This window comes from Rhinolophus ferrumequinum, chromosome 21 (assembly GCF_004115265.2).
Source record: "Rhinolophus ferrumequinum isolate MPI-CBG mRhiFer1 chromosome 21, mRhiFer1_v1.p, whole genome shotgun sequence".
In the NCBI taxonomy this organism is placed as follows: domain Eukaryota; kingdom Metazoa; phylum Chordata; class Mammalia; order Chiroptera; family Rhinolophidae; genus Rhinolophus; species Rhinolophus ferrumequinum.
Window position 1 is genome coordinate 46,015,396 of NC_046304.1, and position 13,982 is coordinate 46,029,377.

Genomic DNA, 13,982 nt, shown 5'->3' on the forward strand with positions numbered 1-13,982 from the left:
CTGGAGTTTGGCAGCCTGCATTGTTTTCCAGGTGGATCAACTGTTCTTCAAGAGAGATATAAGTATAACTTGTGGCTGTAGATGTGGCTTAGAAAATGGCTTTATTAACTATTTCAGTACAGACCGCCTCTCCAGCGTCAAGAGCAGGCAATGCCTTGCCCATTTACTGTTCCACAAAATTGGTTTCTCATTCTGTCATCTCCTGAGAAATGAATGTGCGTAAATCTATCAAATTTCTAATTATTTTACTACCGTATCAGTCTTAAATTATCTGTAGGGGACAGGGTTATTGTAAATCAGAGTTTGGACTATCTTTGTATTTTACCATAGATGAGATTTATATGGCCTAATTCATATATATTTTAAGCAATAGATACTCTGTAGTGGGAACAGATCAAAATGTGAGGAGTGGCGACTACTGTGTTTCCCCGAAAATAAGACCTAGCCGGGCAATCAGCTCTAATGCGTCTTTTGGAGCAAAAATTAATATAAGACCCCGTATTATATTATATTATATTATAGACCCATTTTATATTATACTAAAATAAGACCGGGTCTTATATTAATTTTTGCTCCAAAAGATGCATTAGAGCTGATTATCTGGCTAGGTCTTATTTTTGGAGAAACATGGTAAGAGGAGGTATCGTTAAAATGTTTGCATCACTAGATATATGTACCAGGGGTGCCAAAAAATGTATACAAGTGGACACGTTGGTCAACCTTGCTCAAGCAGTAGTTTGCCATAATCAGAAGTGTCTGGACGCTGATGGGAACCACTTTGAGCACCTCTTGTAATTGCACAAGTCAAACGTGACTTGTATTCATCTTTTGTTGTTGGTATATATTGAGTATTACAATTTGAATAGCGTTTTTTCCTTTCTTAAAATGTGTATACATTTTTTTGGCACCCTCTGTGTACTTGATTTGGGAAGGGGTAGGAAGAGTCCAGTTTAGAGCACTGATACGGGTACTTACCCTGTTTACCCCACAGATCTGTTCCCTTGCGAATCTCGTATGTTGTCAGTGACAAATATTAACACCATGTATTTTTCTTTTCTTTTCCAGCAACACCCATTTTTCACCCTACATGAATCCAAAGCAACAGATGTGGCGTCTTTTGTAAAACTGATTATTGGAGACTAAACACGATGGACTCAATCGGTTGCCCCTCCTGTGGCTTGGGGGGTTTACAGGGTGAAGCAAGCTCACTAAAGCGCCAATAGAAACTCGTCTTCGAGATACTTTAACCCTCTCAGAAGGTTTTTCTCCCCCATTTTCTTTGTTTACCCCTCCAAAGGGGGCCTTGGAATCTATAGTATAGAATGAACTGTCTAGATGGATGAAATATGATAAAGGCTTAGGACTTCAAAAGGTGATTAAATATTTAATGACGTGTCGAATGAGTCCTTAAGCTTCTCAGACTTCTCTTGTTCATTACGAAATGAATGCATTGGCCCTGGTAAAAAGGTGCTATAGTAGTGATGAAATTGTAAGTAGATTTGTAGTCTGTTCCACTTATTATTTTAATATTTATGTTTAAGCGCTTGGTTGAAAAGATTCCATTTTATGCAAGGAGGAAGATATGAAAGACAAGGTTAGGTTGGCAATATTTATAGGGCTTTTATTTTTTAAGTTCAATTGTGTCTGTGGTCCAGAAGAAATTATTTAATGTGCATCTTTAAGAGTATTATAAAAATATCAACAAGCAGCTCTTTTTGTGAAATATCTGTTCCAGCTGTTGTGGCTGTTGCCATGTCCCCAAATTTCTGCTTAATCCTGGGTGATAACTACATACTCTAGGTGAAGTGGCAAGGTATCCTGGTCATACTCCTTTCCCAACTTTGGAAAACATAAAATCACTTTTATCACAGCTCCAAGAGTCACAAACTTAGTTCTGTTGACATTTGTGATATAGTATTAATGGAATGTGATTTGTGATGTGATTTTTTTTTATCTCCTGTCTATCTTTCTGTGTGTGTATGTGTGTGTGTGTGTGAGAGAGAGAGAGAGAGAGAGAGAACTTGATAAGTCATAATTTCTGCCACGTTGCTTCTGTGAACATGTTTAGTAAGGAGGACATTTGTCCGTCCCAATGGGAAATATCCCATCAAACCACCACACAGAGAATGGGTGCCTTCTGCTGTTGCCCCCCCTACAATATACAAACCCCAAGGATTACCTTGTAGCGAATGTACTCTTTTGCTTTTTTGTTTTGTTGCGTTTCTTATTCAATGAAGAAGCCTTACTGTTAATGGAAGGGCTGCAATGGAAGAAAATTAAAGGCAGTTAGTTGTTCTTTGATAAGATGAGGAGATAATGGGGAGGGTTGAATTAATTCCTAGGAATAGACTGCCAAATTTCCACGGGTTGAGTTGAGGCCGCATCTTTCTTCAGCAGCGTGTTGTAGCTTGCTCCACTGTAGGAGGCTAACTCCATGGTGCATTTCTAGCAGGCTGACTAGGCAGCAAAGAAGAACCCTTCCTCATGGCCACATACACCAATGGATTCTCTGATTTGGGCCATTAGGTTCCTCAAAGGTCTAGAAGTGAAATGATCCACAGGGAAGATACTATTGATGATAACCAGGAAACATTGCTTTTGGACATTGTGTTAATACAAGGCTACTCTTGCAGTGCTAGGGCAGATTTTAATTTAAACAAAAGGAAGAAGAGGACACATTCTGTTTCTTTCCTTGCCTCAAGTTCACAAATATGGAGAGAGAATTGCTCCCTTGAATCCTACCCTTCTTCCGCTTTTAGATTTTGAAATGTGATTGTATTTTTCTCTGCATATTCTCCTTGTTCTTGATCTCTAGCTCGTAGCAGTTGCCAGAGTGGGTCTGGCTGTTCCATACATGTCTTTGTATTCAGATTCAAGAGATACCTATTTGATTCAACAACAGTTTTATCTGCTGTGAAGCTACCTCTGTTCCCATCTTTTTCCAGCAAGAAAAGGGGTATCATCCTAGTGATTATGGCCATTCACTTTCCCATCCACCTTCCTAAATCAGTAAGTTTCTCTCTTTGAGACCAAGAGAAAAAAATCACAACTGTATTCCTTGCTTTATTCATCCATTGCATTACAGCTTTGGGTGAAATATGTAAAGCGAAGCATCTTTCTGGTCTGGGTCAGATTACTCTTACATGTCCTTCAGGGTGGTTTCTACTTTGAAATGTTCTCAGCCAAGTGTGTTCCTGAGGTGTAGGTCTCTCCAATCTATGAGCCCGGGGCCTGAACTTGCAAATAGTCATACTGGGCTAGAGAAGAAGTTAGTCAATTGTTCTCAACCCTGGTGCACATGGGCATTGCTGGGCTTATGGACAACGTCAATACCAAGGTCCCAGAGATTTGGATTTCATGGTCCATGGTGGGGTCTAGGAATTGGTGTTGTTTTACAAGCCGCTCATGTGATTCTGAGGTGCAGGAGGGATGAGAACACTGTTCTAGTGCCTCCTAAAGAGAGAATTGACTTTCAATGTCTCTTGAACATTTGCAGCAAGTAATGAGTGACTATAGAGAGGCACAGGACCAATGGCACATACACCAATGGATTCTCTGATTTGGGCCATCTTTTCCTGCCTTCATTGATGGGGACAGCTTGGTCAATATTAGAGATGGCATGTTCCTGGAATACTCATTTGAAAGTTGGGATACATTTTCTCCATAGAAACAATGTACTGCCTGATGGTTAGGTATTTTATGTACCTAAGTAGAATGGCGTGATAGCCTTATAAGTCTAAGTTTTAGAATGTGTGTTTTACTTTTTAGAACTGTGTTAAAAAATTCTAAACAACTAATTTTAAAATAAATGTATAGATGCATAAACTATATTTAAGTTGATATAAATTGGGAGTCTCCTGTACATACATGCATATATATGTATATATGTGCATGTGTATATATGTGTGTGTGTATCTATGTGTCTGTATGTATATGTGTGTATATATATCTCTCTACATATATATGTATACACACACACACACACACACACATATGGAGAGAGAGAGAGAGAGAGAGAGAGAAAGAGAGAGAGAGAGAGAGAGAGAGATAATATATCTATATCCAGGGATGATGCTCAAAATATTGAATGCACTACCAGCATGGATCATAATGCTGTCCTCTGTCCTGTCTCTGTGGGTGTATTAGAAAGTCAGTGTATCTCTACAAAAGGGATCATGCTCTTTTTTCCAAATGTATTGAATTTGGTATCATGTAATTGTCCATATTGTAAATTGTCTTCATGTTTATAAGAATATCCATCTCCATATATACTGTTGATTTCAGAGGTGTGCCAAAAAAGTAATGTGAATGACATTTAAGACAATTGCCACATATGTGTATGCATCCGTGAGTCTTGCCCTTCAGAGTAGCCACCTTAAAACACTCTATGTTCATATGAATAAGGCTACTAAAACATTTTTGCCACTTCCCTTTCAGAAAAGTCTTGAGAATTCACTTCTTCTCCCACCCGTGTAACATGAGAAATCATCCTTTTATAATTATTCCTTAGTTTGTTTGTTTGTTTTACAAAAGTCAGATCTGCCCGCAGAGCTGAAGTTTTTACCATCACGGAGTCTTTTTACCATTACTGACCATTGCTGAATCATGGGCGCTGTAGATACTTTCAAATGTATGTTTCCCCACAGAGTGTGCCTTTGTTTTTAAGCAAAGCCTACCTTCCTAGACTTAAGTGTAGAGCCTCCCAAATTGGTGACTGAAGGAGAAAGAACTCACATCATGTATATGTTTGATGAGAAAACACCAGTCAGGTTGCCCCTGCTTTCACACAGCACGCATGTCTTAGCCATGACTGACGCCCCTGATGGGGCAGAATGGTCCATCATTCTAAAGTCTGTTTGATCACCTTGATAATAGTCAGAAAGAATCTGTTACATAGCAGCTTCTGTCTTGGTTAAGCCATCCAAAATGGAAAATGAGTATGTAAGGGGCTAGCTCAGTATTGTTTGTATTTTCCCATTTTTGTCTATCCTCCAAGCTTCATCCCCCCAAAAAAAAAGTATGTGCCGGAGCTCCCCAAACTTTCTCTGTTTATGGTGCCATTGGTGTCGTAATTTTTTCCATGGTTCCCTAGGCCAAAATAAATAATAGTCCCACTTATTAGGTAATTAGGTCCAAACAACATAATAGTAGTAGTTTGCACAATGTCCTGCAGATGTTGCTTGTTTCCTTCAGAAATTTACAATGTCTGGTGGTGCCCCGTGAGTCTGCGGCATTGCCGCCGTGCCTCAGCACACAGTTTGGGGACCAGCTGTGTATGCTACACTGATGTTTGCACTGTCTCCACTAGGTGACCCTCAAAATGGAATTCTTGGCCAGGCAGTTCTCTATTTTACTTCCCTCTTGGTGTTTCATCATTATTATTGTTGTTTTTGTTTGCCGCTGGGTGATGAACTTTTTAATTGAGGTCTTACTCTCCTTGGCTTTTCATCAGTCCTGTGACATCAGATATCATAATCTAGAAAATGAAAGGCTCATTACCTCTAGCATTAGAGGAGGCTGGCACTGAGGCTGAAGGGGCCCCTGGTTTCTCCAAATGTGACTGACTTAGTATCTTTGGAATATAATCACAAAGGAGGCAGGGAGGGGCTAATGGTTTCGTAATTTAATACTAAAAATGCTTTTGTTGATGAAAGGGCTTCATCAGCTCTGCTCAGAAGCTGCTCTGTTTCTTCCAGAAGTGTCTAACAAAACACTTGACCTCTTGTGTGAAAGTGCAAGGGATGCCTCCGTCCTGATTTCCTAACCAAATGCCTTTTTGGCTATGTAACTCCCTCTGACCTCAAGGTAGGATTCATATATTCATACAATTCGTTGGAGCTGGTGGTCAGATCTAGTAAAATGAATTAAACCTCTGTTCTGGGGATTTTGCCTTCTTAATGTCTATGCCTTAAAGAGAGATTTTTCTGGCTTAAAGGAATCGTCCGTATTTATTGAATTAGCAATAAGTAGAAAGTGCAGTTTTCAGTTGGACCCATGAAAATATACATATTCAGATGAAAAAAATGCCAGAGTAAATCTAGAAAGAAGCAGCTACCAAACCTGATAGGACAGAAAAAAGGTATTTTATTCTGGAAGGTCCACATTCCTCGTGTGTGTGTGTGTCTGTGTGTGTGTGTGTGTGTTTGTGTGTGTGTGTGTGTGTGTGTGTTTACTGTTAAATGTACTGTCAGTTTAAGACACTCTAGTTTTCTTTGGCTTTAATTGGGGTACTCTAGATTCCTTTGGGAATCTGTTAATTGCTAGGACCTTTTCCCTAGGAAAATGCACAGTGTACATGGAACACATAGTTTTGCAAACATTTTTTGTTGAGTGGGGAGGGAGTGGAGTACAATTTTACAGAACCCGTAGGATCAATAACCTTTGCTCTGTAGAATACGGACTGTGATATTCTAGACCAGGGATTGGTAAACATTTTCTGTAAAAGGCCTGATGGTAAATATTTTTGGCTTTGTTTTCCATACAGTGTCTGTTGCAACTAGTAGGTCTGCTCTTGTAGTATAAAAGCATCCGTAAACATGTCAATGTATGAGCGTGGTGCTGTGTTCCAGTAAAACTTTATTTGGAAAATCAGGCAATGGGCCGGATTTGGCCCCCATGCTACGGTTTGCTAACCTGTCCTAGACCATCAAATACAAAGCTAATTGATTAACTATGTGTATGAAGTTTTTCTCATTAGTGAATATTTGGCTCAGTTTCTGCTGAGTCAGATTAGGAAGACAGACACAGGAAAATGAATTCAGAAAGGATGGAGACTGTTTAGTCCCATGAAAATTGCCTCTTAATTTCCTCAGGTCAGAAGCCAAGGGGACAGTTTTCTTCAGATTAAATTGAGTACTTGCTTTTTCCTTTTTTTTTTTTTCAATAACCAACATAACTTACTTCAACTGGGAAATGAAAGGCACACTTCTCTTAGATGTTAACTGCATTCTTGTCTCTTAGCTCTGCCTTTTGTTTTTTCTGTGGTGCGAGTCACGTGCCAGGAGAATGCAGAACCCAGACTGCTCATGATTCGGTTTTCCCTTTCCCAGAACTGTATGAGGATTTGAGAATTTGGGAGGCTGTACTTAGCTCAGAGGTAGAAGGTGGATAGAATTCTTAAAATCTTCCGATTCATCCGCCTAATCTGTTTGGCCTTCTTTTAAAAAAGTAAGAAAGAATGGTCTGGGGATAGAACACTTGTTTTAAGTGGACTTACTACCCAAGCTCTCGTTGTGGCAGGAGACTTAGGCGTACACCTTGAGTACTATTTCTGGACTTGGAGAGACGAGGCTGATTTGCCTTCTTCCTTTTTTTGAATCATTAATAAATGTCAGTTTTAAGGGGTCTATGCAAAAAGCCTCCTTTCTGATAGGATCACCGTGGGTTGCCAGCCCTGGTTTCTAGGCCCATAGATTCTGGTGAAAGCTCTGTGTTCTCTATGGGGCCAGAACAACTGTATCATTTGTTTCATCTTCTTTCATTCAGTACTTGCACCATCTTTGCTGTATAGAACACTATACAGCTAACTGTCGGCCGGTTACCTAAGCTGTCTCCATTTTCTTCCAGAACAGTACAGCACACCTTACTTAAAGCTATAGGCTCTTTATTATTCAGAAACATTTTTTTTTCCTGCTGTATTATCTGGCAAACAAAAATTACACTTAGAATGACACTTAGACACTTAAAGAGAGGGTATTTAAATATTTGATCTGGCAGTTTACCTAAAAGAATGTTTTCTCTTCACCTAGGGAAATAAAACCTGAACTCCAGAGCCTTCAAAATGAAATTATCTTTTGGGGGAAGCAGATTGCTGCCAAATACTTCACTCACCACCTGTTTCTGGTGTCCACAAAGAAGATGTGTCATTTTGCTGAGGTTTAGAGAGTCACTGCTCAGAGCGATGCACGTATAATCCTGCCATTGCGGGTTCTCCAAAGGAGTCATTTGGAATCAAGACTTAAGTTGGGGGTTATCTTTTTAGTTCCTGACCCAAACTCCTTTTACAAGCAAAATTTCCCTGGAAAACCTCTTTCCTCTCTGAGAGGAAGAGGATTTGGGCCTAAGTAGAAACACAAGGCAAGGTCAAGGACTTTGTTGTAGGGATATATATATATATATATATATATATATATATATATATATATATATATATATATATATTTTAAAGAAACTAGTATCACCTCGTATTGCAAATGTGTTAATTGAATTTAAAAACATCCACTTTTATTGATATCACTTCTATTGTCATTTGTACTAGGACACTGAACCTTTTATTCTTGGGAGTTTACAGTTAGATTTTGGGAGATTTGCATTGTATTTCTTTCATATGGTTGTCAGTATGGACAGATTGCTCCGTGGGCAGTTCATCTTGGCATGCCTAGGTGTTCCCTAGCTTACACTTTTGCATTTCTGGGATTCGGGATCTCTTTCGAGGAATCAGGGTAATGCTCTTATGACTGAGAGATTGAGTTCAGGGAAAGCCCGGGAAAGTTTAAGCGCTGACTTGTGTCTTAATATAGGAAACAGAACTTCCTAAGTAATCCCCAGAGGCTGTGGCTTTGGCTAGGCCATCACACTTTTTTTTTTGTTGTCCTTGATTACATTAGCTTGTTATTCCTCTGCCGGTTACAGATGACCTGGGTTGACGTACCACTTCTGTGGAAAGGAAGTGACCCGACTATTCTATCAAAACTCATAATCAACAGTTTTGCAGAGGTCTGGCGACATGGATGATTCTACTGTCACCAAATCTTGAAAATGTGAAAGGATATCTAAGAGAACTTGTAGCAAAACTCTCATAATTCAAAATGTTAGACTTTGTAATAAAACTTCCCTTTGGCTTTTAAAGAAGAGCAGCGGGGTTGGGTATCTGTTCCTCTTAAGTCGTATTCTCCTGTGGCCAGCAATCAGCAGTTAACATCATTTGGTTACAACCAGTGTTTGCATTGGAGTCTGCAAGCCGTTTCAACCAAGCAAGTCAGGCCACTGCTTTAGGGATTGTCGTCGGTCTTTGGAATTTAAGGCTGAACTGTGATGTGAAATCGTGTGGGAGCTGGAATAAAAGATAAATGCAGAGAACAGTGCTGAAGTAGGAAACACGTGAGTGAGCAAGCTTACAAAAGAAGTTGACAGACAAGTATATACCTTAACTTATTTTCAGTATTACTACAGAGATGATTTCCTATGGAAAAATATAATCAGCGAAAGCCAAACCTTCATTTATTTTTTCCCCTAAAAATAGTGAACGTTAAGAAGTTTCAGAGACTAGCATTGATTTGGATATCACAAAATTTTCTCGTGTTTCCTTAGTGTTATCAATTCTACAAAGTCAGCATTTTAAAAGATGACACCCAGAAAAGAGGTAAATGATTAGAAGGGTAATAACAGCATTTTGAGAGTGTACAACCCATCCATCAGCTACCTTCTGGGTAAAGAAAAACAAATACAAAACCAAGCCACTTAATCTTTAGTTCTGGTGGCAGACATTTTTTAAGAAAGGTGGACACCAAAGGTTATCTAATGAGCATACTTTTTTCACAATGCAGAGAACTATGAATGTTCGTAGAAATAACACTACAGTTCTTCACCAGAAGAGCTAGAATGTATGATGTTAGAACATAACACTGAATGCTAGTTTGAATTTTCAGGAGCAGTGAATTGTGTGGAAGAAGTCATTGTTTTCTTCGGATCTCAAGTTGTCTGTCCTAGTTTTGTTCAATACTTGGGGAGTTAAGAGTCAAGAGCACAGAAGTAGTTTCCAGAATGTATGCATTGGTGCCCGTGGGGGTCTCTTGTTATGAAGGGAAGGAGAAGATAGTTTGTGATGAAGGTCAGCTTTGCCCTTCTGAAACCCCAACAACCTTCATACAGAATATTTGGCTACCAATATTTTCCCCTTTAACTGGACGTCTCTGTGGCTGTTAAAGGCTTGGCAACTTTGGATGAAGTGACACCTTGAGGACCGTGAACAGCTCAAGAATCTGAGTAACTTTGTAGCCAACAAGGTCTGTGAGTTGCTGGCTTTGCTGTATTGAGGATGCTAACAGGTTTGAAGGCGGAAGGGCAAGAAGAAAGGGCCATTTATCTACTTTTTAAGCACGCATCATTTGAAAATGCAAAAATCAATATGTGGTGGCCATGCATATAGATCCTCAAATTGCTTACTTTTCTAAAATGGTTGATAATAAACTGATTATTCTCAGTGATGAGAATAACTTCTACCTTTGCAAAGGCAGGAGTTGTAATTTTTGTTCATTGATGTGTAGGAAAAAGTAAAGCTTTTTGGACAATTTTGCACAGAGAAGGATACTATCTGAGGCTCAAGCTAACAGTTATTGTTGCTGGGTTTTACAAAGGTTACTGGTGGAGAATGGTAATGGGAACCTGGTACAGGCTTTGGAAACTGAAAACTACAATGGTGTATCTGTCATGAACTGAACACAACGGAATGCTGAGACTTTAGCTGAATCCTATCAGGTGCCTTCTACACACACACAAAGGGTCTGTGGTGAATTCTGATAGTGGTATGTTTGCTACTACACCAAACTGAACAGCTGGGGTTTCACAGCAGCCATTTTAGAACACTGTAGGTGTCAAAAGTCCCATTTGGCAACAGTTTGTAGAGTTCTTGGCCAATCTCTGTGTAAAAGTCACCCAAGGAGGTTTGATTAAGAAAATTCTTAGACAGTTTATCTGTCATATTACTTCTGTGTTTGACTTATTCTTTAGTCTCAAATTTATTTTTTCAGTGGAGTGATTTTCTATGTGAACTGAAATGATGTTTTATAAAAATAATAGGTATTTTTAGAGGAAAAATGTTTTCTTTATGTAATTAGCTTCCACAGTTGGAATGTATTTCTACCATATGGAATCATCACATTGAGTCATTTAAAGCTGAAAGAAGTGTGAGGGATGTAGTTCAAATTTTTTATTTCAATACATGAACAGTTTTTCTATATATTTTGTGAATATCTCAATGAGATGCTAGATATAACTTCTATATGGAATTGAACTTTACAAGAATTTTAGTAAAATAGGTGGGGTTTCCCTAGCTGCCTTTGTGCTTCAATTTCATCGCTGAAAATGCTGCTTCCATTTATTAATTAATCTGGTCTTTGTCAGGAAAAAAAAACACTTTTTTCCTTACATTGTGTGAATTTTATGATAGACCTTTCTTGTATTTGTGTATATGACTGATTGTTTCCCTATGTTGCACCCCAAATTTGTTTTTAAGCCATGTCTATTGTTAAGACAGCTGTTGGGCAAGTGGAAACATGCCTGGTCTTTACAATGCCTTCATGCTGGAATGAAGTAATTCCATATGCTGGTTAGGAGGCCCTGCTATCTCTTCCTGGCACCTGAAATACTCTCAAAGGATATTGGAGAGTTGTGTACCCTATCCTTTGAAACCCATCTCCAACACTGTGTCTCTGGAGAGTCATAGAAGAATGGCTACCATTTTGTGGATACCTTCGTCAGCTGGCTTCCCTCATCTTCCCTGCCACATATAGCATGTTGCTGGCTTTCCCTGGTGGAAATCATCTCTTTCATGGATTGTGATATCTTTTCTTTATGAATGAGGCAGGCTGAATGGTAGAGTATGGAACTCATTAGGAGTTCATAAAGTAAAGACCTAAAAGATGTGGATGTCGGTGGAATGTTTCCATGCCTTTGAGGTGAATGTTAAATTTATGTTCTAGCCCTGGGAACTTTGCTTGTGAGCTCCAGAAGCAAAGAAGGAGTTGGAGGTACATACTAACTCTGTATTTTGCTATGTGGAAGTGTATGGCTTTCTTAAGGTGAAAACATTCCTAGTCATTGTATGGGGAAAGAGAAATTATGAATATCCATTGATAACTTCAGTCAAGCTCCAGGGTTATATTTAAAAATACCTGTTTTGTAGGGGAGTATGCCTTTTGTTGTCTGCTGTATTGGCTATTTTGGCCCCCATACATTTTCATTTTAGTCTAGCTTTCCTGTTATCCAGGTGTGTGCATTGTTTTGTTTTGTTTTTTTTCTTTTGAACTACTGCTTATTGTAATTGGTGATGTTATCTCAAAATCCTGAAACCAGTGAAATATCTAATGCGCAGGACTTGGTTGGGATAGATGCAAGTATTGGTATTGATGTAGGTTAAGTTTTAATAGAGTTACCAGAAATATACTGAATTGAGGGGGAGTGTGGCTTTGAATAAATCATATTTGCTTTTAACATTTGGAGAAGCCACCTGTCCTAGGTCCTTATTCTTGAGAAATTCATGCAACTATCATTTGTGGGGCATATTTAATAGCCTGGCTTCTATCAGATGATTGGCTTCTATCAGCCAATAAACAAGGAATTGTAATAATTGCCAAAGTTGGGGTTAATTTTCCTCTTATAGATCATTCTATGATGAAATAAATATCCAATCAGTATGTTGTAAAAAGCATAACTTTATAATTTCCCTCCTCTTTTTCTGATCTAAGAGCATAGTAAAGGAAGGGTAAAATTCTGATGTGCTGCAAAATAGTTCCTTGAATCCATATTTTTGACCAAGGAAATGGCTGTGATTTTGGTTGTTACATGGCTCATATGGCGACTGCTTTGGCTCCTCTCTCACCACCTCAAAAGGAAAATGAAATTGAGAGATTAATTCAAACTTAGATTCCGGTGTTATGAGTAGCTTACGCTTTGATTTCACATCTCAGGATATTCTTCAGGATCATATTGCTGCTGAGGATTAAGGAACAAGCTGCAGACACTGTAACTGGTCTCCGGATGTTTGTGCGTGTGTGTGTGTCTGTGTGTGTAACACTTCACACCGTGTGTGTTGTATTCAATGTTGTGTCCATCCATGAACTGACTCAAACAACAATCTGAAGCTAGAGAAGACAGTGATAACGGCGAAAGACACCCAACCACCTCTTTCCGTCAGAGTGCTTGCTGTGACTTTTCATAGCTAGGACAAATAACATAAGTATTCAGGAATAAGGTTTCCTTGGAAGAAATGGTGTGTTGATCTCATAAGAAAATGTACCACCAATAAAAGACATTTTAAAAAGTGCCATGAGTCTGTGTATTAGTTGAGTTGTTCATGGAAATCCTTTGTGCCAGAAATGCTGCTTTTAGGTATAAAAGCCCTACATGTAAAAACTTCTCTTGAACTGGTTCTTCTCTTTTGCTGCCCCATCTTTGTTACCCCACTTCCAAAATATAATGGAACAAAACAACACTGTCGCAGTCTTTAAGACTCATTAGAACGTCATTTCATCTGCAGTGAACTTCAGACCCAATATTTTTATAGCCAGTATTCGTAAGGTAGAACTGAAGGCCAATATTTCATTATTAACATCAGATGGCTGATGGTGGGGATAGTCCAGATGGCTTACATGAAAAGATCAAGACCAAGACTTTTTGGCTTGCATGTGTTTCTGACACTGAACTGTCAGGCCAACTAGTCATTCAAAATTTTCCCAGTACTATGTGTAATATATGTAGTCTTAGGAAATTTGTTTTACACCGTTAGGCAGCGGTGCAATGCAGATGGTCTGGGAAAAATAGAACATGTTAGTCCAAATAAACATGATTGGTTCTGCAGAGTTCTTTGATTTCTCCAGTAAACGGAGTGACCAGATCTATTTGACTGGCATCCACGTTAATCCAGTTTGGAGAAGAATTGCTAGACCTTAATGCTAATAGTTTGAGTGGATCACCAAATATGCCTGGAGGCAGTCACTCACCTCTGTCTTGCTTATTGCTTAAGCAGGTTGTTGCTGAAGCAGGGATTGACCCCTTTATAAGTCCCTAGTATTTCACCTCAGATAGGTATCATTTCAGGGATTGGAATACGAAGTGGAGGGCGCCCCCTACTTCTGCATACATCATTCAAATGACTTTCCAATAACAATGGTCTCATACTGATTTCGTGAAGTCCTTCTCCCCCAGACTGTATTAAGATTGCTGCAGTCCTACATCTTCCTTAAGTGCTAGGCCTTCCTGGGCAT

At 39.0% G+C, this 13,982-nt stretch overlaps 1 protein-coding gene across 5 annotated transcripts in view; it reads left to right on the forward strand.

Annotated features, from left to right (window-relative positions):
* The window catches only part of MAP2K6 (mitogen-activated protein kinase kinase 6), a 99,652-nt gene extending 98,244 nt beyond the window's left edge, over positions 1-1,408 (forward strand). For 4 of the 5 annotated variants that reach the window (XM_033091466.1, XM_033091467.1, XM_033091465.1 and 1 more), the window contains exon 12: positions 1,066-1,404. In XM_033091466.1, the coding sequence (XP_032947357.1) occupies positions 1,066-1,143 (78 nt within the window). In that variant the 3' untranslated portion in view covers positions 1,144-1,404. Of the gene's footprint in view, positions 1-1,065 lie in introns of all 5 variants that reach the window. The other variant, XM_033091464.1, reaches the window with a different exon arrangement.
* Positions 1,409-13,982: the final 12,574 nt, after the last annotated feature.